The 26,351-nt window shown below is 43.3% G+C and overlaps 1 protein-coding gene and 2 long non-coding RNA genes across 5 annotated transcripts in view; all 3 read left to right on the plus strand.

The window, feature by feature from the left end:
• The window catches only part of LOC106604567 (TBC1 domain family member 9B), a 52,319-nt gene extending 42,678 nt beyond the window's left edge, over window positions 1–9,641 (plus strand). For 2 of the 3 annotated variants that reach the window (XM_014199332.2, XM_045718038.1), the window contains 8 exons: window positions 1,115–1,183; window positions 1,662–1,902; window positions 2,140–2,205; window positions 2,589–2,660; window positions 3,118–3,168; window positions 3,788–3,847; window positions 6,624–6,715; window positions 6,813–9,641. In XM_014199332.2, coding sequence (XP_014054807.1) covers window positions 1,115–1,183; window positions 1,662–1,902; window positions 2,140–2,205; window positions 2,589–2,660; window positions 3,118–3,168; window positions 3,788–3,847; window positions 6,624–6,715; window positions 6,813–7,439 — 1,278 coding nt within the window. In that variant the 3' untranslated portion in view covers window positions 7,440–9,641. The remainder of the gene's footprint in view (window positions 1–1,114; window positions 1,184–1,661; window positions 1,903–2,139; window positions 2,206–2,588; window positions 2,661–3,117; window positions 3,169–3,787; window positions 3,848–6,623; window positions 6,716–6,812) is intronic. The other variant, XM_014199333.2, reaches the window with a different exon arrangement.
• A 5,691-nt stretch (window positions 9,642–15,332) lies between these two features.
• Window positions 15,333–17,288, plus strand: LOC123743089 (uncharacterized). Its single transcript, XR_006769849.1, has 2 exons — window positions 15,333–16,135; window positions 16,887–17,288. It is a non-coding gene; the product is annotated as an uncharacterized lncRNA (long non-coding RNA).
• A 5,435-nt stretch (window positions 17,289–22,723) lies between these two features.
• On the plus strand, window positions 22,724–24,670 carry LOC123743090 (uncharacterized). The gene is made up of 2 exons (XR_006769850.1): window positions 22,724–23,512; window positions 24,263–24,670. It is a non-coding gene; the product is annotated as an uncharacterized lncRNA (long non-coding RNA).
• The last annotated feature ends 1,681 nt before the right edge of the window (window positions 24,671–26,351 follow it).

Genomic DNA, 26,351 nt, shown 5'->3' on the forward strand with positions numbered 1-26,351 from the left:
TTACAGAAGGATTTTTAAGCCTTGAGACAATTGAGACTTGGATTGTGTATGTGTGCCATTGAGGGTGAATGGACAGGACAGAATATTTAAGTGCCTTTGAACGGGGTATGGTAGTAGGTGCCAGGCACACCGGTTTGTGTCAAGAACTGCAACGCTCAATAGTTTCCCGTGAGTATCAAGAATGGTCCACCACCAACTTGACACAACTGTGGGAAGCATTGGCGTCAACATGGGCCAGCATCCCTGTGGAACGCTTTCGACACCTTGGAGAGTCCATGCCCTGACCAAATTGAGGCTGTTCTGAGGGCAAAAGGGGGTGCATCTCAATATTAGGAAGGTGTTCCTAATGTTTGGTATGCTCTGTGTAAATGTCTCTGGATTAGGTTATTCATTTCAACCTTAAAGGGGGCTCACGAGTGGCGCAGCAGTCTTAAGGCACTGCATCTCAATGCTAGAGGCGTCACTACAGACACCCTGGTTCGAATCCAGGCTGTATCTCAACCGGCCGTTATTGGGAGTCCCATGGGGTGGCAGGTAGCCTAGTGGTTAGAGCGTTGGGCCAGTAACCGAAAGGTTGCTGGATCAACTCCCCGAGCTGACAAGATAAAAATCTGTCGTTCTGCCCCTGAACAAGGCAGTTAACCTAACCCACTGTTCCCCGGGAGGCCGTCATTGTAAATAAGAATTTGTTCTTAACTTACTTGCCTAGTTAAATAAAGGTTAAATAAAAAAAATAAAAAAACATTTAATGGATACTTTGAGATTTTGGCAATGAGGCCAAAATGCTAGCAGATACCCATAGACTTCCAGTCATTGGGCTAACGCTAGTTAGCATTACCTCGCGAAACTACCACTAACTTCCTTAATACTGGACACAGAGAGATAAAAATTCCACAAGTTCATCTTATTCTGGGGAAGTAAATAAAGGGCCTCATTGCCAAAATCCAAAAGTATCCATTTAATAATGATCAATTGTGGATATGAGATGTATCGAATAGGTTATGTTAAGGTTGGAACAAAAACATGTGCATGCCTAAGTCATACAGTGGCTACTTAATATGCTGTAGCCAGAGGTGTTTCTCTGTCTGATGTAGAGCTGTGTGTCTATCCACAGGTAAGAGCTATCATGACAGACTCAGCCTTCAGTATCGAGGAGCTAGAGGAACTCTATGTTCACTTCAAGGTAACAGATCATCGTTATTATCGTTCCTACGGCGTTTTACATCATTACCCAACAGTGGTTTTGAACATTTAGTTTTCTCTGTTAGCAATGTTGTTCTTAACTCAGGCGTGTCAACTTAGTGTGGTGGGTGGTAAATAAGTTGTTTGTTGTGTGATGCTGGTCATGGTTGTGATGACAAGTCACACAGCTGTCACACGGTATGTGTTATGTAAGCATTATGAATAGACTGAGAACAAAACAAGTTGTGGCTCATGCCCTAAACAAGTGTAAGAGAACACATTTCACTGTACCTATCCAGTATATGTGACAAAACATTTATTTTTTATTTTTTTAACTGAAAGCCGGCAACAAAAGCCATCATTATCAAGCCATTGTCAATAGCTCAAATCTCTCAACTGTCAAGCACCATTGCACTATCCATTCAATGTTTCAATCAGCCAGTACTACCTCTGAGCTGCATCCCACTTCCCCATGGCAGGCCAAGCACATAATGAGCTGCTACTGGGGGGCCAGCACCACAGCGGCGGAGCGCCACGACCCCAGCCTGCCCTACCTGGAGCAGTACCGCATTGACCTGGGACAGTTCTGCCAGCTGTTTGGGGCCCTGGGCACCTGGCCCTGTGGGACGCACACCGCCACTCTGGCCGCACGCCTCTTCCGCCTGCTGGACATGAACAAGGACGGCCTCATCAACTTCAAGGAGTTTGTCACGGGCCTGAGTGAGTTTGAAGAAGTAGAGAATCGCAACTTTCTGTTGAAAATATGAACTGATTTCTATATTTAACATGGATGTGTCGGGAGGAGGGTCGGGGTTGCACAGCTGGTGTTTTGAGATATTTTCGAGACCAGTTATGTGCTAGTTTGTAGCAGGATAAATCTCACTGCTTAATTGGCTGGTAGTGATTTTACGATTAGTCAGCATGGATTCCACTGACCCACCACGTGTCTCCCAAAAGGTGGGATGTACCACGGAGACATGACAGAGAAACTCAAGTTACTGTACAATCTTCACCTGCCGCCAGGTAAGCAGGGAAAAACACAACTCTGACAGTCCAATAACAGCCCGATCAACTCATTGCAGACATACTGCAGGACATTCACACTCCCAGTCTCACTAATTAGCTTCACACACACTTTTTCCCTCAAACACAGTTGTAGTGAATCGGCACAGTCTTGTGGCCCTGTGCTTTGGGTGGTGTGTTTTTTTTTTTAAAGGGACAGGCACCATGTATATGCGTGACGGAATAATTGTGTTGGTGTGTTACTATAATGTTTCTGAATGGGAACAATTGAGCACGTTTGGAGAAAGTATGTGCACGTGCTTGCTTGTGGGTATGATTGTGTGTGTGTGTGTGTGTTAGGATAATACATACTGGGGCGAACATGCTTCTTGTTTCTCTTACAGCATTGTGTCCAGAGGAGGCCGAGTCTGCACTGGAAGCTACACAGTTCTTCACTGACGATGACACTTCACAGGGTACACACACACACATCGATGTTGACATAAACATACTGCTGTTGCCATAAACTTACTGCTGTTGACATAAATGTAACATATTCCCTCAGGAGGAAACACACACACGTGTGAACCATCTTTCATACTGTATTTTGCTCACAATTTCCATGTGATACATGGACATGTTGGTTCGATTTATTTTTTTTTGCTTGAGGCTACAGTCCTGGTCCCTTACATGTGTCTGTGCATTGAAAACTGATTCCTACTACTGTCTTAACTGACCGAAATGTGTATTCTCATCTTCCTATCGTTTGATCCTCTCCTCCCTGCCTACCTCTTTCTCATCTCACCTTCCTCCCTTCTCACTTTGTCTTAATCTCTCCATCTTGCTCTTTATCTACCTTTCTCTCTCTTTAATTCTTTCTCTCATGTCTGTCCTCTCTCCCCATCTGGTTCTGTTTTCTTCTCACCGCTCAAGAACCTCCCTTCTTGTCTGATCTGGACTTCCTGGTGCAGGAAGTGACCTCAGGTTTGTCTCTCTGGGAATCTCTGTGTCACAAAGACACTTTTGATCAACAAAATGGTGGCCACACTGTATTCAGAGGGAAATAGTCAATCTCATGTTTGAACAATCAGCAAACTTGTGAAACAATGATTAGTTGTAGTTCATAGAGGACATCTCTCTCACCTCTTAATATCCTCCCCATGTGGTATAGCACACTCAGTGACATCATACCAGCAGATTACACATCTATCTTTATACAGAGTGGAGAACCTTGATCAAAATGCTCTTTGTAGTACTCCCCCCTTTAATTTCCTCTCCCTGTCCACTTGGTACAGTCCACTCTGAGCTCTCTTTGGTACGTTCCGGTCCAGGTGTGAATGACATCGCATCGCTTTTCCCCTGTATAATCTGCTGTGGTATCCGCATCTTCCATCCCTGCCTGTTACCCTCCTAGCATCTGGGGGCTAGTTGATGTCTCACAAACTAGCACAATCATCTTCCACTGGAAAGACCCCCCACCTCCCAACCCCTGTCTAGATAACCCACTTTCCTACTTGTCACTGTGTAGTGTGTACACTGGTGTGGATGGTCTGATTAGTGGCTTTGTGGGCATGGTGATGGTGGTGGTTGTCTCTGTCTGCAGGAGAAGAGGTGAAAGAGGCTGAGGACGCATCGGGAAGCGGAGATGCAGAGCAGAAGAAAGGTGAGCCTCACTCCCCTGCCTATATTAATGACCTATATTTATGACCTTTTTACAGTACTGGTCTTCTTCCTTGTCCTGCCCTCTGCAGGATTCAAACGGTATTGCTATATATACAGTGCCTTCAGAAAGCATTTATACCCCTTAACTTACATAACAGCCTGAATTCAAAATGTACAGTGGCAAGAAAAAGTATGTGAGCCCTATGGAATTACCTGGATTTCTGCATAAATTTGTCATAACATCTGATCTTCATCTAAGTCACAACAATAGATAAACACAGTCTGCTTACACTAACACACAAACAATTATACATTTTCATGTCTTTATTGAACATGGTGTGGATGGGAAAAGTATGTGAACCCTTTGATTTAATAACTGGTTGACCCTCCTTTTTGGAGCAATAACCTCAACCAAACATTTTTTGTAGTTGCAGATCAGACCTGCACAACGGTCAGGAGGAATTTTGGACCATTCTTCTTTACAAAACTGTTTCAGTTCAGCAATATTCTTGGGATGTCTGGTGTGAACCGCTCTCTTGAGGTCATGCCACAGGATCTCAAATCAGGTTGAGGTCAGGATTTTCTTATTTTGAAGACATTCTGTTGTTGATTTACTTGTATTTTGGGTCGTTGACCTGTTGCATCACCAAACTTCTGTTGAGCTTCGATTGGTGGACAGATAGCCTCACATTCTCCTGCAAAATGTCTTGATAAACTTGGGAATTCATTTTCCCCTCAATGATAGCAAGCTGTCCAGACCCTGAGGCAGCAAAGCAGCCAAAACAATGATGCTCCCTCCACCATACTTTACAGTGAGGATGAGGTTTTGATGTTTTTATCCACACATAGTGTTGTGTGTTCCTTCCAAACAACTCAACTTTAGTTTCATCTGTCCACAGAATATTTTGTCAGTAGCACTCTGGAACATCCCGGTGCTCTTTTGCAAACTTCAGACGTGCAGCAATGTTTTTTTTGGACAGCAGTGGTTTCTTCCGTGGTGTCCTCCCATGAACACCATTCTTGTTTAGTGTTTTACGTATCGTAGACTCGTCAGAGATGTTATCATGTTCCAGAGATTACTGTAAGTCTTTAGCTGACACTCTAGGATTCGTCTTAACCTCATTGAGCATTCTGCGCAGTGCTCTTGCAGTCATCTTTTCAGGATGGCCACTCCTAGGGAGAGTAGCAACAGTGCTGAACTTTCTCCATTTATAGACAATTTGTTTTACCGTGGACTGATGAACATCAAGGCTTTTAGAGATACTTTTGTAACCCTTTCCAGCTTTATGCAAGTCAACTATTCTTAGGTCTTCTGATATTTATTTTGTTCAAGGCATGGTTCAAATCAGGCAATGCTTCTTGGGAATAGCAAACTCAAATTTAGTGGGGTTTTTTTTTTTTTTTTTAGGGCAGGGCAGCTCTAACCAACATCTCTAATCTCGTTTCATTGTTTGGACTCCAGGTTAGCTGACTCCTGAGTCCAATAAGCGTTTGGAGAGGTCATTAGCCTAAGGGTTCACATACTTTTTCCAACCTACACAGTGAATGTTTAAATGATGTATTCAATATAGACAAGAAAAATACAATAATTTGTGTGTTATTAGATAAGCACACTGTGTTTCGTCTATTGGTGTGATTTTAGGACCAATTCTAAATGGTTCACATACTTTTTCTTGCCACTGTATTACATTTGTTTTTCTCACCCATCTACACACAATACCCCATAATTACAAAGTAAAACATGTTTTTAGAAATGTTTCTAAATTTGTTGAAAATTATTTACATAAGTATTCACACCCCATTTGCTATGACACTCTAAATTGAGCTCAGGTGCATCCAATTTTCTTTGATCATCCTTGAGATGTCACTACAACTTGATTGGAGTCTGTGGCCAATTAAATTGTTTGGACATGATTTAGAAAGAAACACGCCTGTCTATATAAGGTCCCAAATTTGACAGTTCATGTCAGAGCGGAAACTATACCATGAAGTCCAAGGAACTGTCCGTAGATCTCCAACAATTGTGATGAGGCCTACATCTGGGGATGAGAATAAAACTATTTCTAGAGTGTTGAAAGTTTCCAAGAGCATAGTGAACTCCATCATTGGGAAATATGGAACTACCCAGACTACCTAGAGCTCGCCATCCGACCAAACTGAGCAACCGGGCAAGAAGGACTTGTCAGGGAGGGGACAGAACTACAGAGTTCCTTGGCTGAGATGGGAGAACCTGCAAGAAGGACAAGTCTCTACAGTGAAGATTTACAGCCAAAGCAATGCTGGAATGGCTTCAGAACAAGAATTTGAAAGCCATTGAATGGCCCAGCCAAAGCCCAGACGAATCCCATTGAAAATCTGTGGAAAGACTTGAAGATTGCTGTTCACTGCCACTCCCCATCTAAACTAACAGAGCTTGAGAAAATCTGTGAGGAAGAATGTGAGAAAATCCAGATGTGTAAAGCTGATACAGACATACCAAAGACGACTCAAAGCTGTAATCACCGCCGAAGGTGCTTTTCCAAAGTATTGACTCGGGTGTGAATACTTAGGAATGATATATTTCTGTATTTCATTTTCAATACATTTGCGGTCATTTTTAAAGATATATGTTTTAATTTTGTCATTATGGAGTATTGTGTGTAGGTGGGTGAGAAAACAAATCTATTTAATCCATTATAAATTCAGGCTGTAACACAACAAAATATGGAATAAGTCAAGGGGTGTGAATACTTTCTGAAGGCACTGTATCCAGTGTAATATTGTGGTATCTGTTTCAGAGGTGAAGGACTATAAGTACTACCTGCGGATGTGGGCCATGGAGAATGAGCCCAAGAAGGAGACCATTAAAGACCTTCGCAGGATGAACCAGGTACATGCCACATTACTGAGAGATGACCATAACTTGACCACTCATACACACTTAGAGAAGCCATTTCTGCCTGATCCCCTGTGTGTGTCCCCTACAGGAGCAGTTCATAGAGCTGTGTAAGACCCTGTACAACATGTTCAGCGAGGACCCACTGGAGCAGGAGCTCTACCACGCCATCGCCACTGTGGCCAGCCTGCTGCTGCGCATTGGAGAGGTGGGCAAGAAGTTCACCAACAACGGTGCCAACAAACCAACCGACACCACCAACACCCAGGCTCCCGCCGCTGAACTGCCCCAACCCGAAAAGGAGGAGCCGAACGGGGAGAGCAGCTCAGGGCAGTCCCTGGTCTGCAGGGCCTTGGCGGAGGCCCAGCTGGAAACGCCGCCTCAGCAGACGTCGGACGAAGAAGTGAAGGATGACACGTCGGTCTCGTCCTACTCCATGGTGAGCACAGGTTCGCTGCAGTGCGAGGACATCGCCGACGACACAGTCCTGATTGGCTGCGCCGGCGACCAGCAGCGGCGGGGCAGCATACTGGACGGCGATTGGTCCATCACATTTGAGCAGGTGCTGGCGTCGATGCTCACCGAGCCGCCCCTGGTGGACTACTTTGAGAAGAAGGGAGACATTCAGGCAAGGATGGCCCCCTGTAAGATGCAAAGGAGGGTGGAAAGGCAGGTGAGCTCGTCAAGCGACCACGAATTGGCCCAGCTCTCAACCTGACTCGCCTCACTTCTCACCCGTAGGGGAAACCCATCACTGTCCTACTCAAGTTACTGTCGCTCCTTGCCTCACTACCATTTCACAGGGAGCTCTAGACCTGTATCTCTGTTGTGATTGTCATCCTTATACAGAACCAGATGTGTGTGTACATAGGAAATATATCTATTGAAACAAAATACTCCAGTCTGCCCAACGGATCCTACCTTTTGATAAAAGCCACATGACCCTAAACATTTAGGGCTGGTTTCCCAGAACCGGATTCCACCTAAGCCTGTTCCTAGACTAAAAAGCACTTTCAAAATATAGATTCTCCATTGATCATGCTTTCTATTCCAGGACTAAGCTTTAATATTGGTCTGGGAAACCAGGCCTTGAAGCGTAGTGGCTAATCCAAGGGTAGGATGTTGGTACTCAACTGTATTATTGTATCTATCCCTGTGCCCTTTCTGTTGCTTCTCTGCACTCTGCGGACCACAATCAAAGCTGTGGATAAATGCCTTTAAATATAAGACCTGTATATGAGACATGTATACGTTTGTGTGTCTGTGAAATCCACAGCCGTCTCAAACTAAAGAAAGAAAGCCTTGCCTTAAAAAAAAAAGACTAAACTAGATGTTAGATTTTTTGGAAACAGCTTGTTTTTGTTTTATGTCGTTTTTTCTTAGGGAGAATGTTGGCGTTACCAGTCGGTTCTCTGGCCAGTACTTGTTTTATTAGTCCCAATTCAGCAGTCTTAACTAACAGTCAATGAATCTGCAGCCTTCAGATAAGCATGGAGCTTCTCTCATTGGGTGATTTGCCTGCCACTCGTAACTTACTAGGACCTGATTAGACTGTTCATTCATCAAATTACCTCAAGTATTGTTTTACCAACAGAAATACTATAACCATTACAGAAATACTAATAGCATTACAGTTACTAGGCCTAACTGTCAGTTTTATCTATGTATTCGGGCCGAGGTAAATTGAACACCTGTAAGTAAGTGTTCGATGGTTACCCCTGCAATGCACTTCTGTCATTTCAGAATAGCAGTAAGAAAACACTTCCTGATGGTTTACTGAAAACAAGCAACTACTATATTTTACTGATTGCAATAATATTTCAGTCTAAAAGTATTTGCTTAATGTCATGTAATGCTTTTTGTTGGATTATCCATCACGCCTGTAGGTGTCAAACTGTAAATTGCTGCATATCATATTTGTAGTATCTTCTGTTGTTCAAAGCTGTAAAAAAGAGATGCTTTGTACGCAGTATTTCGATTTACTACAAACCCACATTGGTCACGAACAGATATTTTACACAGGCAATTCTACAGAATGCTTAATAATGCCCTCTTTTGTCAACAGCTATCTTTAATGTTTGACCAGAATTTTTTTTATTTTAACAACCCCTTGTCTTTAAACCATTCAGCTCCCCTACTTCAGAAGGGACTGGACAGATGTAAACAATGGCTCCAGTCCCGATGAGGTTTGGGGATTGTCTAGAATATTGCTCATGCCTATCTAGTTCCTTCAGAACTTCAGACACTAGAGTAGTAAATAGGAGTTAGGGATTGTTAGACAAGGCTATTGGCTCCTCACAGTTTGTTTCCCCTATGGCTATCCAGACAGGTCTGGTTATCAGCGGAGAAATGTGCTGCCGCTGCTCAGTTCTAATCTCAGAAATGTTCTTCTGTAACACTAAAACCAGACTGTAGTAAAAGGTTGTCTGGCTGGCCCATTGTGAATAACGAAACACAACCGTCCGGCGTTGTTTGTAGCATTACATACCAAGTTTATCAGCACTTTGTAAGATAAATTTACCTTGGGTATAAAACAATTATCACAGTGTTATTTGGCCTAAAATGCCAAAGTACCATTTCATTAAATTGTATGTTGATTTTTTTTTAAATTTTGCACACAACCCCTGTCTCACTCTTTGTATAGTATTTGCTTTGCACCTGCCTATGTTTCTGATATATAATGAAAATGACTAATTGTACTTGTTTACCTTGCAGACTACTTTCTAAATTAGGAAGCCGTTTTGGATCCTTTTTGGTTCTAGGATAGCCTATGTGGCCGTTGCAAGTCTGTTTATCCACCTATAGCTATAATGTCATCACTGTATTCATGTAACAGATGTATTTATTCACAAACTTGCATTTTAAATTCTTTGATCAGTACTGTGCTATGTTGTGTATTAAATACGAATATTGAATGGAATAACTTGTTTGTTTGTTTTGTCATAGGATGGATGGGTGGTGGTGGAAAATGCAGGCAGGTGAGGGGGATCTATTGGAGGCCCTGAGAGGATAAGAGCCACTCACTCAGCACTATGAGCTCAGTGTAGTCCTTGCTGTTGCTTGTCAGATCCTGGTTGGACACCACAGAGCAGACGTACATGTCGCTATCTCCCCGTCTGGGCAAGGTTCAGGTCTGCGTCTAAAGACCAAAGTAGGATGGAAGTTTGGAGCTGTCACTAGCAACACAGTCACTGTCATTGGTAAACGTAGGAATACCCCGCTGCTGAAGGAGACAAGAAAGCCTGATTTTAACTTCTTAAAACCCCACCTAAATAAACATAAATCCTGGGGGAAATGTTCTGTGGACCAATGAAACTAAATTACTGTTCTTTGGCAATATAGATCAGGGCTAATGACCAAATGAAGCATTCAATGAAAATAACACCCTCCCTACAATCAAGTCTGATAATGCTGTGGGGTTGCTTTGCTGCCTCTGGTACTGGGGGCCTTGAACGTACTAAAGGCATCATTAAATCAGCAGATTATCAGGTGTTTTGTCATCCAATGTTCAATGCAGTGTCCAAAAATTGGTTCTCCATTGAAGGATGTGGGTCTTCCAGCAGGACAATGACCCCAAACCCACATAAAAAGCACCCAACAATGGTTAAGAATGTGCTGGAGTGGCCAGCGAAGTGTCCATATACCTATGTCGGGGCCTCCCGAGTGGCGCAGCGGTCTAAGGCAATGCATCGAAGTGCTTAAGGCATCACTAAAGACCCGAGTTTGATCCCAGTCTGGGGGGGGGACAATTGGCCCAGCATCGTCCGGGTTAGGGGAGGCTTTATTTGGCTCATCGCGCTCTAGCGGCTCCTTGTGGCGGGCAGGACGCCTGCAGGCTGACCGGTCGTCAGTTGAACTGTGTTTCCTCCAACACATTGGTGCGGCTGGTTTCCTGGTTAAGCGGGCGGTTGTTATAAAGCGCGGTTTGGCGGTTCATGTTTGGGAGTACCCATGACTTGACCTTCACCTCTCCCGAGCCCATTGGGCAGTTGCAGCGATGAGACAAGAACGTAATTGGATCGCAACTGGATATCACGAAATTAGGGAGGAAAAAAGGGGGTTAAAAAACAGCAGTTGGTGGAGGGAACCCCTCAAGTATTGAAGAATTAGAGCAGTTTGCAGCTGAAAAGTGTGCCAAATTGCCAGTAGAAAGGTGCAGCAAGCTCATTAATGGCTATAAAGTGTTTGTCTGCAGTTATCTTGGCTAAAGGCTGTGCAACCAAGTACTAGCTGTGGCGGCAGGTAGCCTAGTGGTTAGAGCGTTGGGCCAGTAACTGAAAGGTTGCTAGATCGAATCCCCAAGCTGACAAGGTAAAAATCTATCATACCATAACCCCACCACCATGGGGCACTCCGTTCACAACAATGACATCAGCAAACCACTTGCCCACACAACGCCATACAACGTCTGCCATCTGCCCAGTACAGTTGAAACCGGGATTCATCGAAGCACCCATTTGCCCACTGAAGATGGATCTGACTGTAGTTTGGCATCATAACAAGACCCTGGTGAGGACGACAAGCATGCAGATGAGCTTCCCTGAGAGTTTCTGACAGTTTTTGCAGAAACTCTTTGAGTTGTGCAAACCCACAAGAAGCCGGGTGGCAGTGTGGCAGTCCTGGGCTGGCGTGGTTACACGTGATCTGCGGTTGTGACGTATTAGGTTTTATGTAGCCCTAGGCCTATCATGAAAAGGAGTTTAAAACATGCACCGGTGTCTTACGTTGGCTCTTCAAGTATCAATAGGCAGACTGATGATCCCTACTCTGAAAATGTCTGAACTTCAATTAAATTTTAGTATGGTAGACTAGTCCTACTCTAGACAGTATTATTATCGAACAACTCTCACGATTCTACATGCAACAGGTCTACAAAGTTCAGAAATAACTTCAGGCTTTCTACACTGATAGTAGGCTGCATTCCGCGCATGACAATGTACATTAGTCATTACATGTACACTACCATTCAAATGTTTTAGAATGCCTACTCATTCAAGGGTTTTTCTTTATTTTACTATTTTCTACATTGTAGAACAATAATGAAGACCTCAAAACTATGAAATAACACATACATAACACATGTAGTAAGCAAAAAAGTGTTAAACAAATCAAAATCAAATCGAATGTATTTATATAGCCTTTCTTACACCAGCTGATATATCAATATACACTGCTCAAAAAAATAAAGGGAACACTAAAATAACACATCCTAGATCTGAATGAATGAAATAATCTTATTAAATACTTTTTTCTTTACATAGTTGAATGTGCTGACAACAAAATCACACAAAAATAATCAATGGAAATCCAATTTATCAACCCATGGAGGTCTGGATTTGGAGTCAAACTCAAAATTAAAGTGGAAAACCACACTACAGGCTGAACCAACTTTGATGTAATGTCCTTAAAACAAGTCAAAATGAGGCTCAGTAGTGTGTGTGGCCTCCACGTGCCTGTATGACCTCCCCTACAACACCTGGGCATGCTCCTGATGAGGTGGCGGATGATCTCCTGAGGGATCTCCTCCCAGACCTGGACTAAAGCATCCGCCAACTCCTGGACAGTCTGTGGTGCAACGTGGCGTTGGTGGATGGAGCGAGACATGATGTCCCAGATGTGCTCAATTGGATTCAGGTCTGGGGAACGGGCGGGCCAGTCCATAGCATCAATGCCTTCCTCTTGCAGGAACTGCTGACACACTCCAGCCACATGAGGTCTAGCATTGTCTTGCATTAGGAGGAACCCAGGGCCAACCGCACCAGCATATGGTCTCACAAGCGGTCTGAGGATCTCATCTCGGTACCTAATGGCAATCAGGCTACCTCTGGCGAGCACATGGAGGGCTGTGCGGCACCCCAAAGAAATGCCACACCATGACTGACCCACCGCCAAACCGGTCATGCTGGAGGATGTTGCAGGCAGCAGAACGTTCTCCACGGCATCTCCAGACTCTGTCACGTCTGTCACATGTGCTCAGTGTGAACCTGCTTTCATCTGTGAAGAGCACAGGGCGCCAGTGGCGAATTTGCCAATCTTGGTGTTCTCTGGCAAATGCCAAACGTCCTGCACGGTGTTGGGCTGTAAGCACAACCCCCACCTGTGGACGTCGGGCCCTCATACCACCCTCATGGAGTCTGTTTCTGACCGTTTGAGCAGACACATGCACATTTGTGGCCTGCTGGAGGTCATTTTGCAGGGCTCTGGCAGTGCTCCTCCTGCTCCTCCTTGCACAAAGGCGGAGGTAGCAGTCCTGCTGCTCGGTTGTTGCCCTCCTACGGCCTCCTCCACGTCTCCTGATGTACTGGCCTGTCTCCTGGTAGCGCCTCCATGCTCTGGACACTACGCTGACAGACACAGCAAACCTTCTTGCCACAGCTCGCATTGATGTGCCATCCTGGATGAGCTGACTACCTGAGCCACTTGTGTGGGTTGTAGACTCCGTCTCATGCTACCACTAGAGTGAAAGCACCGCCAGCATTCAAAAGTGACCAAAACATCAGCCAGGAAGCATAGGAACTGAGAAGTGGTCTGTGGTCACCACCTGCAGAGCCACTCCTTTATTGGGGGTGTCTTTCTAATTGCCTATAATTTCCACCTGTTGTCTATTCCATTTGCACAACAGCATGTGAAATGTATTGTCAATCAGTGTTGCTTCCTAAGTGGACAGTTTGATTTCACAGAAGTGTGATTGACTTGGAGTTACATTGTGTTGTTTAAGTGTTCCCTTTATTTTTTTGAGCAGTGTATTTTATATTTGAGATTCTTCAAATAGCCACCCTTTGCTTTGATGACAGCTTTGCACACTCTTGGCATTCTCTCAACCAGCTTCATGAGGTAGTCACCTGGAATGCATTTCAATTAACAGGTGTGTCTTCTTAAAAGCTCATTTGTGGAACTTCTTTCCTTCTTAATTGCGTTTGAGCCAATCAGTTGTGTCAAGGTAGGGGTGGTATACAGAAGATAGCCCTATTTGGTAAAAGACCAAGTCCATATTATGGAAAGAACAGCTCAAATAAGCAAAGAGAAAAGACATTCCATCATTACTTTACAAATAATTCAATCCGGAAAATTTCAGGAACATTGAAAGTTTCTTCAAGTGCAGTCGCAAAAACAATCAAGCAGTATGATGAAACTGGCTCTCATGAGGACCGCCACAGGAATGGAAGACCCAGAGTTACCTCTGCTGCAGAGGATAAGTTAATTAGAGTTACCAGGCTCAGATATTGCCGCCCAAATAAATGCTTCAGAGTTCAAGTAACAGACACATATCAACATCAACTGTTCAGAGGAGACTGTGTGGATCAGGCCTTCATGGTCAAATTGCTGCATAGAAACCTATACTAAAGGACACCAATAAGAAGAAGAGACTTGCTTGGGCCAAGAAACACGAGCAATGGACATTAGACCGGTGGAAATGTGTCCATTTGGTCTGGAGTCCAAATTGGAGATTTTTGGTTCCAACCACTGTGTCTTTGTGAGGCGCGGTGTGGATGAACGGATGATCTCTGCATGTGTATTTCTCACCGTAAAGCATGGAGGAGGTGGTGTTATGGTGTGGGGGTGCTTTTCTGGTGACACATTCACAGTTAACCAGCATGGCTACCACAGCATTCTGCAACGATATGCCATCCCATCTGGTTTGGACTTAGTGGGACTATCATTTGTTTTTCAACAGGACAATGACCCAACACACCTCCAGGCTGTGTAAGGGCTATTTGACCAAGAAGGATGAGATGAGTTGGACTGCAAAGTGAAGGAATAGCAGCCAACAAGTGCCCAGCATATGTGGGAACTCCTTCAAGACTGTTGGAAAAGCATTCCAGGTGAAGCTGGTTGAGAAAATGCCAAGCATGTACAAAGCTGTCATCAAGGCAAAGGGTGGCTATATAAAATATATTTTGATTTGTTTAACACTTTTTTGGTTACAACATGATTCAATGTGTTATTTCGTAGTTTTAATGTCTTCAATATTATTCAACATTGTAGAAAATAGTAAAAATAAAGAAAAACGCTTGAATGAGTAGGTGTTTTTGACCAATAGTGTAAGTTAGAAGAAATATGAATACAGACTTACTCTTAATTGGCCAATGCCTGAATCGATTGAAACACTTGATGAGAGCTGATGTGATAAACATTGTGAAGTTTGAGTGCGCACTATAAACCTACGTGTCCAGTTTTCCACTAAACTTAGCTCTTTTTACTTTCAGGAAATACAAATGGGGCTGGATGCTGGCATATATAGAGACATTACAGACGAGAGTAGAATACACTTGTGAGAAACATCTTCACCTGATGATTTAAAAAAAATGTATTTCACCTTTATTTAACTAGGCAAGTCAGATTATTATTTATGATGACGGTTTACTGATTTAATCACTATCAGATATTCAGACTATCCTAAAATACAGTTGTGATTTCAGGCTATAGGTTTACTCTTATACCTATTTTATTTTTGAAAAGGGGTTTGAAAACTTTCTGCAAGGGTTTATTTTTCTACAAGGGCAAGGATTCCACCCCTTCCCTAACTAAATCATGTGACATGTTTGTCCCCTACAACATTAAGCTGATCATGTCACCTTTCAATCCATTGCCTTTCCATACAGCTCAACTGCATGTAGACTCTATAGTGTCAGATTTAAGCTGACTGTAACCTTATCATGGACTACTTTTCAGAACCTCTACATGACAACTCCGATTTCCCCTTTGTCATACACGGTATGTCCCATTGACTTTATAACATATGGCATGCCCTCTCCTCAATCCACCACACTGAATCAGTTTCCTACCTCTCGCCATGCCTGTGCTTATCCCTAGGTATTTGCGTGGGACACTTTCTCTTCTATGCATGACTGACCACATTCTGTCATTTCCAAAACTGCTGCCTGAAATTCGGGCTCTTCCTGCATGTCCACCACCCTAAAGCATTCTATTGGTTCCTGCACGAACTCCCATTGTCGACCTCACCTCGCCTGACCTCACCTCGCCTGATGTGTACCTGAGAGAACTGCCCAACCAGTAGACAGTGTCCTTCAACCCGCCTCCCGCTAGCACAGCAGACTAGGGCGACGCCGTGTTCTAGCTAGCATGATATTTAGCGACACTGTGTGTTAGCACACGGTGTCGCCTCCTGCCTGCCGAACACCTGCCCTGAACGTTGTTAACAGAACTGCGGGAAAACAGTTCCTGACAGGCAAAGACGAAGGACACTGTCTATCGGTGTACGGCTAGATAGCTACCGTTGTTGCCCAGTCCAGTGTTGCCAACTCCTCCGTAAGGAAAGTAGCTATTGGCTGTCCTAAAAGTCGCTAGAAGTCGCGAAATGACGTCATCACATAATTTGCATAATTGGCCATGTGCATGTAATTGTGATGGACGCTGTAGGAGAGCGGAATAACGCCGTGGGAGAGACAAAAAGTGAGTAAAAAACACCCACGTTCCATGCAGTGAATCTGTTATTCAATGCGTTGTTATTGGCTAATAGAAGGAGGGGGGGGTCATGAAGGAAGCAATGCAGGAACCAATTGAATGCTCAAGGAGGGAGGTTCATGAAGGATCCATATAGGATGCCCACATGCAGGAACACCTGGAATTGTGGGCTGCAGTTGGACACTATTGCATTGGGTTTCTGAGCATCAAATTCATCATGGGAACCACTCAGTTGCACACTATTGGAGATGCTAAACATTTCCATAGGCTCCCACACCACTTCCCTTCCATTGAAAATGAATAAGAACAGATGTATATCGGCCGTAATTACTTTAAATTGAACGACTTCCTCTTTCGACAATTTTGAAAAACATTCCCGGGAAAATAACAGCATCTCAAGCTTGCCGTTTTTAACTACTACAACTAAAACAAATAACATGGTTCAGGAATGTAATGTTCTAAGATGCTGTTTATACCAAACCTACCAAGTGTAACAGGTAACAAAAAGTTTTCAAGTTGCTAGTAGCTAGCTTGTATGCGTTGCATATGTAAACATTTGCTCCATTGATTTCGGGTTAAAAAGAGCAAAACAAATGCAAGCTTAGGCTGGCAAGCTGTGTGGGGAAAAGCAGTCGGTCATCAAGGTAAGCCAGCTAGCTAATGATTTATTCAGACCACACAGTTGGCAAACATGTTGTAAATTATTTGTAAAAACATTTGTTTTGTGTAACCTTTCCAGAAGTTTGGACGTAGCTCTGGAGTGGATGGCAGACGTCATGTTCAGAAGCTCAATGCCAGGCTGAGAGAGAACACTCTTCTGTTATACAAGTGTTGGAGGGAAATATGTCAGAAGACTTGGATACACGTGACCTGTGTGTCAGTCTCTTCCCTAGTTTAATTTCCAGGTGCGGCGAAAAATGTTTGCCAAGATGATATCGCTGTATGCTATGTCTCTGTTTATTATTTGTGCTAGGGAGGAGGTGGAAGTGGATCAGTAAGAGCTGGTTGAAAAAGCTCAGGAGTGTAATGACCAAAATGTGAGTTCACACCATTGCTATTGTTCATCAAGCGCATGTTTTTGACACGTCACAGTCAATTGAACGTAGGTACAGGCAGTCGACAATAAAGGATTATAGCGCTAGGCCTGGACTTGTCTTGCATTCCCATGCTTAGTTTAGGGTAGTAGCCATAAGAAAACATTTACAGTTCAAAATGACTGTATTCCTGTAGGGAGTCTCAGGAGTAAATACCTGCAGAGAAGAGGTTGAGGAAGAGGAGGAGAATGTTTACATAGACAGGAACCATCTCCAAGACAACAGAAATGTCAGGTATGTCCATAGCTGTGTTCGAATACCCATACTAACATACTGTTTACTACATACTTAATGAGTATATACTATTCGTTAATTTTAGTATACTGTAAACAAACAATATCCTTTCAGTTGATTGAGCGTACTAGCTCTTTGCCAATCTACTGGAAGTTGATGCTGTTGCTATGCAACCTCTTGCTACCTAGTTAGCATAACAAATTACTAGTTACACATTTTACCACTTTGGGTGAGTTTTTAAATTCAACCTGGAGTGCCAGACAGAGTGAGCTCGTAAATTCACAGCATTGTACGTTTGTAAATTGAGAGTGTTTTGCTCTCGGAGCGCACACTGGATGCTCAGGCCGAGGAGTAGGATTGATTTGAGCGTTCTGGTCTTAGAACGGCAGTCAAGCACCCAAGCTAATGTTGGCTAGCTTGCTAGCTACTTCCAGGCACAAATGAGACCACTCTTGACCATTTTACTCCACTAGCAGAGCTGGTTAGGTGGTTTTCATGTTATCCAGAGCGTTGGTGACTTTGCTGCTGGTAACAATTGAATTACGCTTGTTAGCTGACACCACCCATATTCAACTGGTGTTGAGCGCTTGTAAATTCATTATTCTGTGCTCTGGTACACTTATAGGAGAGTGCTCTGAAATCGGAGTAGATAGCCAGAGCGAATTTACGAAAGTGCCAGAATGTTGATTGAGAACGCACAACGACTATACCATTTAGCTAAGAATGACGGGAATAATCAAATCAATAAACGATGGGTAGTTAGTTAGTCTATAGGTAATAGACTGGCAAGTTTTATGTATAAGTAGTCAACTAACGTTAGGTAGGTAGCTAACAACATACCGGTACTGCTGTAATGATATGCTGTGTGGTTCGTAAGGGCAGCGTAGCTAACAAATTGTCAGCCAACATAACGTGTAAGGTAACTTATTTGAAAAGTCGTTACTTTATTACATTGCTCAACATTTTGTCATACTGAATTTGTATCCTCTCTCTTTGTACTTCGGCTGCATATTTTCCACCATTTTCATAAAATCTGAAGACTATATGAAGCCACGCCCATTTCCTGAAGAATTGCAATATGGGCCCTAAAGTACGGAAATAGTCCTCTGCGTGTGTACTTCACATTTTGGCGAATTTAGTACGACATCCGGGAACTTTTGCCGTACTAACTATATCCATACTATGACCAATATGCATACTACATACTCAATCACATCCCAAATAGTACGGTTAGAATGAGTATTCGAACACAGCTCATGCCAAGAGAATTATACTGAACAAAAATATAAACGCAGCATGCAACAATTTCAACTATTTTACTGAGTTACAGTTTATATAAGGAAATCAGTCAATTGAAATAGATGAAGGCCTAATCTATGGATTTCACATCACTGGGCAGGGGCGCAGCCATGGATGGGCCTGGGAGGGCATGGCCCAGCCAATCAGTATTATTATCGAACAACTCTCACGATTCTACATGCAACAGGTCTACAAAGTTCAGAAATAACTTCAGGCTTTCTACACTGATAGTAGGCTGCATTCTGCGCATGACAATGTACATTAGTCATTACATGTACACTACCATTCAAATGTTTTAGAATGCCTACTCATTCAAGGGTTTTTCTTTATTTTACTATTTTCTACATTGTAGAACAATAATGAAGACCTCAAAACTATGAAATAACACATAGAATCATGTAGTAAGCAAAAAAGTGTTAAACAAATCAAAATCAAATCGAATGTATTTATATAGCCTTTCTTACACCAGCTGATATATCAATATACACTGCTCAAAAAAATAAAGGGAACACTAAAATAACACATCCTAGATCTGAATGAATGAAATAATCTTATTAAATACTTTTTTCTTTACATAGTTGAATGTGCTGACAACAAAATCACACAAAAATAATCAATGGAAATCCAATTTATCAACCCATGGAGGTCTGGATTTGGAGTCAAACTCAAAATTAAAGTGGAAAACCACACTACAGGCTGAACCAACTTTGATGTAATGTCCTTAAAACAAGTCAAAATGAGGCTCAGTAGTGTGTGTGGCCTCCACGTGCCTGTATGACCTCCCTACAACACCTGGGCATGCTCCTGATGAGGTGGCGGATGATCTCCTGAGGGATCTCCTCCCAGACCTGGACTAAAGCATCCGCCAACTCCTGGACAGTCTGTGGTGCAACGTGGCGTTGGTGGATGGAGCGAGACATGATGTCCCAGATGTGCTCAATTGGATTCAGGTCTGGGGAACGGGCGGGCCAGTCCATAGCATCAATGCCTTCCTCTTGCAGGAACTGCTGACACACTCCAGCCACATGAGGTCTAGCATTGTCTTGCATTAGGAGGAACCCAGGGCCAACCGCACCAGCATATGGTCTCACAAGCGGTCTGAGGATCTCATCTCGGTACCTAATGGCAATCAGGCTACCTCTGGCGAGCACATGGAGGGCTGTGCGGCACCCCAAAGAAATGCCACACCATGACTGACCCACCGCCAAACCGGTCATGCTGGAGGATGTTGCAGGCAGCAGAACGTTCTCCACGGCATCTCCAGACTCTGTCACGTCTGTCACATGTGCTCAGTGTGAACCTGCTTTCATCTGTGAAGAGCACAGGGCGCCAGTGGCGAATTTGCCAATCTTGGTGTTCTCTGGCAAATGCCAAACGTCCTGCACGGTGTTGGGCTGTAAGCACAACCCCCACCTGTGGACGTCGGGCCCTCATACCACCCTCATGGAGTCTGTTTCTGACCGTTTGAGCAGACACATGCACATTTGTGGCCTGCTGGAGGTCATTTTGCAGGGCTCTGGCAGTGCTCCTCCTGCTCCTCCTTGCACAAAGGCGGAGGTAGCAGTCCTGCTGCTCGGTTGTTGCCCTCCTACGGCCTCCTCCACGTCTCCTGATGTACTGGCCTGTCTCCTGGTAGCGCCTCCATGCTCTGGACACTACGCTGACAGACACAGCAAACCTTCTTGCCACAGCTCGCATTGATGTGCCATCCTGGATGAGCTGACTACCTGAACCACTTGTGTGGGTTGTAGACTCCGTCTCATGCTACCACTAGAGTGAAAGCACCGCCAGCATTCAAAAGTGACCAAAACATCAGCCATGAAGCATAGGAACTGAGAAGTGGTCTGTGGTCACCACCTGCAGAACCACTCCTTTATTGGGGGTGTCTTTCTAATTGCCTATAATTTCCACCTGTTGTCTATTCCATTTGCACAACAGCATGTGAAATGTATTGTCAATCAGTGTTGCTTCCTAAGTGGACAGTTTGATTTCACAGAAGTGTGATTGACTTGGAGTTACATTGTGTTGTTTAAGTGTTCCCTTTATTTTTTTGAGCAGTGTATTTTATATTTGAGATTCTTCAAATAGCCACCCTTTGCTTTGATGACAGCTTTGCACACTCTTGGCATTCTCTCAACCAGCTTCATGAGGTAGTCACCTGGAATGCATTTCAATTAACAGGTGTGCCTTCTTAAAAGCTCATTTGTGGAACTTCTTTCCTTCTTAATTGCGTTTGAGCCAATCAGTTGTGTCAAGGTAGGGGTGGTATACAGAAGATAGCCCTATTTGGTAAAAGACCAAGTCCATATTATGGAAAGAACAGCTCAAATAAGCAAAGAGAAAAGACATTCCATCATTACTTTACAAATAATTCAATCCGGAAAATTTCAGGAACATTGAAAGTTTCTTCAAGTGCAGTCGCAAAAACAATCAAGCAGTATGATGAAACTGGCTCTCATGAGGACCGCCACAGGAATGGAAGACCCAGAGTTACCTCTGCTGCAGAGGATAAGTTAATTAGAGTTACCAGGCTCAGATATTGCCGCCCAAATAAATGCTTCAGAGTTCAAGTAACAGACACATATCAACATCAACTGTTCAGAGGAGACTGTGTGGATCAGGCCTTCATGGTCAAATTGCTGCATAGAAACCTATACTAAAGGACACCAATAAGAAGAAGAGACTTGCTTGGGCCAAGAAACACGAGCAATGGACATTAGACCGGTGGAAATGTGTCCATTTGGTCTGGAGTCCAAATTGGAGATTTTTGGTTCCAACCACTGTGTCTTTGTGAGGCGCGGTGTGGATGAACGGATGATCTCTGCATGTGTATTTCTCACCGTAAAGCATGGAGGAGGTGGTGTTATGGTGTGGGGGTGCTTTTCTGGTGACACATTCACAGTTAACCAGCATGGCTACCACAGCATTCTGCAACGATATGCCATCCCATCTGGTTTGGACTTAGTGGGACTATCATTTGTTTTTCAACAGGACAATGACCCAACACACCTCCAGGCTGTGTAAGGGCTATTTGACCAAGAAGGATGAGATGAGTTGGACTGCAAAGTGAAGGAATAGCAGCCAACAAGTGCCCAGCATATGTGGGAACTCCTTCAAGACTGTTGGAAAAGCATTCCAGGTGAAGCTGGTTGAGAAAATGCCAAGCATGTACAAAGCTGTCATCAAGGCAAAGGGTGGCTATATAAAATATATTTTGATTTGTTTAACACTTTTTTGGTTACAACATGATTCAATGTGTTATTTCGTAGTTTTAATGTCTTCAATATTATTCAACATTGTAGAAAATAGTAAAAATAAAGAAAAACGCTTGAATGAGTAGGTGTTTTTGACCAATAGTGTAAGTTAGAAGAAATATGAATACAGACTTACTCTTAATTGGCCAATGCCTGAATCGATTGAAACACTTGATGAGAGCTGATGTGATAAACATTGTGAAGTTTGAGTGCGCACTATAAACCTACGTGTCCAGTTTTCCACTAAACTTAGCTCTTTTTACTTTCAGGAAATACAAATGGGGCTGGATGCTGGCATATATAGAGACATTACAGACGAGACTAGAATACACTTGTGAGAAACATCTTCACCTGATGATTTAAAAAAAAATGTATTTCACCTTTATTTAACTAGGCAAGTCAGATTATTATTTATGATGACGGTTTACTGATGTTCTAAATGTATATGGGCATTTAATCACTATCAGATATTCAGACTATCCTAAAATACAGTTGTGATTTCAGGCTATAGGTTTACTCTTATACCTATTTTATTTTTGAAAAGGGGTTTGAAAACTTTCTGCAAGGGTTTATTTTTCTACAAGGGCAAGGATTCCACCCCTTCCCTAACTAAATCATGTGACATGTTTGTCCCCTACAACATTAAGCTGATCATGTCACCTTTCAATCCATTGCCTTTCCATACAGCTCAACTGCATGTAGACTCTATAGTGTCAGATTTAAGCTGACTGTAACCTTATCATGGACTACTTTTCAGAACCTCTACATGACAACTCCGATTTCCCCTTTGTCATACACGGTATGTCCCATTGACTTTATAACATATGGCATGCCCTCTCCTCAATCCACCACACTGAATCAGTTTCCTACCTCTCGCCATGCCTGTGCTTATCCCTAGGTATTTGCGTGGGACACTTTCTCTTCTATGCATGACTGACCACATTCTGTCATTTCCAAAACTGCTGCCTGAAATTCGGGCTCTTCCTGCATGTCCACCACCCTAAAGCATTCTATTGGTTCCTGCACGAACTCCCATTGTCGACCTCACCTCGCCTGACCTCACCTCGCCTGATGTGTACCTGAGAGAACTGCCCAACCAGTAGACAGTGTCCTTCAACCCGCCTCCCGCTAGCACAGCAGACGGGAGGCTAGGGCGACGCCGTGTTCTAGCTAGCATGATATTTAGCGACACTGTGTGTTAGCACACGGTGTCGCCTCCTGCCTGCCGAACACCTGCCCTGAACGTTGTTAACAGAACTGCGGGAAAACAGTTCCTGACAGGCAAAGACGAAGGACACTGTCTATCGGTGTACGGCTAGATAGCTACCGTTGTTGCCCAGTCCAGTGTTGCCAACTCCTCCGTAAGGAAAGTAGCTATTGGCTGTCCTAAAAGTCGCTAGAAGTCGCGAAATGACGTCATCACATAATTTGCATAATTGGCCATGTGCATGTAATTGTGATGGACGCCGTGGGAGAGACAAAAAGTGAGTAAAAAACACCCACGTTCCATGCAGTGAATCTGTTATTCAATGCGTTGTTATTGGCTAATAGAAGGAGGGGGGGGTCATGAAGGAAGCAATGCAGGAACCAATTGAATGCTCAAGGAGGGAGGTTCATGAAGGATCCATATAGGATGCCCACATGCAGGAACACCTGGAATTGTGGGCTGCAGTTGGACACTATTGCATTGGGTTTCTGAGCATCAAATTCATCATGGGAACCACTCAGTTGCACACTATTGGAGATGCTAAACATTTCCATAGGCTCCCACACCACTTCCCTTCCATTGAAAATGAATAAGAACAGATGTATATCGGCCGTAATTACTTTAAATTGAACGACTTCCTCTTTCGACAATTTTGAAAAACATTCCCGGGAAAATAACAGCATCTCAAGCTTGCCGTTTTTAACTACTACAACTAAAACAAATAACATGGTTCAGGAATGTAATGTTCTAAGATGCTGTTTATACCAAACCTACCAAGTGTAACAGGTAACAAAAGTTTTCAAGTTGCTAGTAGCTAGCTTGTATGCGTTGCATATGTAAACATTTGCTCCATTGATTTCGGGTTAAAAAGAGCAAAACAAATGCAAGCTTAGGCTGGCAAGCTGTGTGGGGAAAAGCAGTCGGTCATCAAGGTAAGCCAGCTAGCTAATGATTTATTCAGACCACACAGTTGGCAAACATGTTGTAAATTATTTGTAAAAACATTTGTTTTGTGTAACCTTTCCAGAAGTTTGGACGTAGCTCTGGAGTGGATGGCAGACGTCATGTTCAGAAGCTCAATGCCAGGCTGAGAGAGAACACTCTTCTGTTATACAAGTGTTGGAGGGAAATATGTCAGAAGACTTGGATACACGTGACCTGTGTGTCAGTCTCTTCCCTAGTTTAATTTCCAGGTGCGGCGAAAAATGTTTGCCAAGATGATATCGCTGTATGCTATGTCTCTGTTTATTATTTGTGCTAGGGAGGAGGTGGAGGTGGAAGTGGATCAGTAAGAGCTGGTTGAAAAAGCTCAGGAGTGTAATGACCAAAATGTGAGTTCACACCATTGCTATTGTTCATCAAGCGCATGTTTTTGACACGTCACAGTCAATTGAACGTAGGTACAGGCAGTCGACAATAAAGGATTATAGCGCTAGGCCTGGACTTGTCTTGCATTCCCATGCTTAGTTTAGGGTAGTAGCCATAAGAAAACATTTACAGTTCAAAATGACTGTATTCCTGTAGGGAGTCTCAGGAGTAAATACCTGCAGAGAAGAGGTTGAGGAAGAGGAGGAGAATGTTTACATAGACAGGAACCATCTCCAAGACAACAGAAATGTCAGGTATGTCCATAGCTGTGTTCGAATACCCATACTAACATACTGTTTACTACATACTTAATGAGTATATACTATTCGTTAATTTTAGTATACTGTAAACAAACAATATCCTTTCAGTTGATTGAGCGTACTAGCTCTTTGCCAATCTACTGGAAGTTGATGCTGTTGCTATGCAACCTCTTGCTACCTAGTTAGCATAACAAATTACTAGTTACACATTTTACCACTTTGGGTGAGTTTTTAAATTCAACCTGGAGTGCCAGACAGAGTGAGCTCGTAAATTCACAGCATTGTACGTTTGTAAATTGAGAGTGTTTTGCTCTCGGAGCGCACACTGGATGCTCAGGCCGAGGAGTAGGATTGATTTGAGCGTTCTGGTCTTAGAACGGCAGTCAAGCACCCAAGCTAATGTTGGCTAGCTTGCTAGCTACTTCCAGGCACAAATGAGACCACTCTTGACCATTTTACTCCACTAGCAGAGCTGGTTAGGTGGTTTTCATGTTATCCAGAGCGTTGGTGACTTTGCTGCTGGTAACAATTGAATTACGCTTGTTAGCTGACACCACCCATATTCAACTGGTGTTGAGCGCTTGTAAATTCATTATTCTGTGCTCTGGTACACTTATAGGAGAGTGCTCTGAAATCGGAGTAGATAGCCAGAGCGAATTTACGAAAGTGCCAGAATGTTGATTGAGAACGCACAACGACTATACCATTTAGCTAAGAATGACGGGAATAATCAAATCAATAAACGATGGGTAGTTAGTTAGTCTATAGGTAATAGACTGGCAAGTTTTATGTATAAGTAGTCAACTAACGTTAGGTAGGTAGCTAACAACATACCGGTACTGCTGTAATGATATGCTGTGTGGTTCGTAAGGGCAGCGTAGCTAACAAATTGTCAGCCAACATAACGTGTAAGGTAACTTATTTGAAAAGTCGTTACTTTATTACATTGCTCAACATTTTGTCATACTGAATTTGTATCCTCTCTCTTTGTACTTCGGCTGCATATTTTCCACCATTTTCATAAAATCTGAAGACTATATGAAGCCACGCCCATTTCCTGAAGAATTGCAATATGGGCCCTAAAGTACGGAAATAGTCCTCTGCGTGTGTACTTCACATTTTGGCGAATTTAGTACGACATCCGGGAACTTTTGCCGTACTAACTATATCCATACTATGACCAATATGCATACTACATACTCAATTCACATCCCAAATAGTACGGTTAGAATGAGTATTCGAACACAGCTCATGCCAAGAGAATTATACTGAACAAAAATATAAACGCAGCATGCAACAATTTCAACTATTTTACTGAGTTACAGTTTATATAAGGAAATCAGTCAATTGAAATAGATGAAGGCCTAATCTATGGATTTCACATCACTGGGCAGGGGCGCAGCCATGGATGGGCCTGGGAGGGCATGGCCCAGCCAATCAGAATGTTTTTTTTTCCCCACAAAAGGGCTTTATTACAGACAATTTTCA

Source organism: Salmo salar, chromosome ssa05 (assembly GCF_905237065.1).
Source record: "Salmo salar chromosome ssa05, Ssal_v3.1, whole genome shotgun sequence".
NCBI lineage: Eukaryota > Metazoa > Chordata > Actinopteri > Salmoniformes > Salmonidae > Salmo > Salmo salar.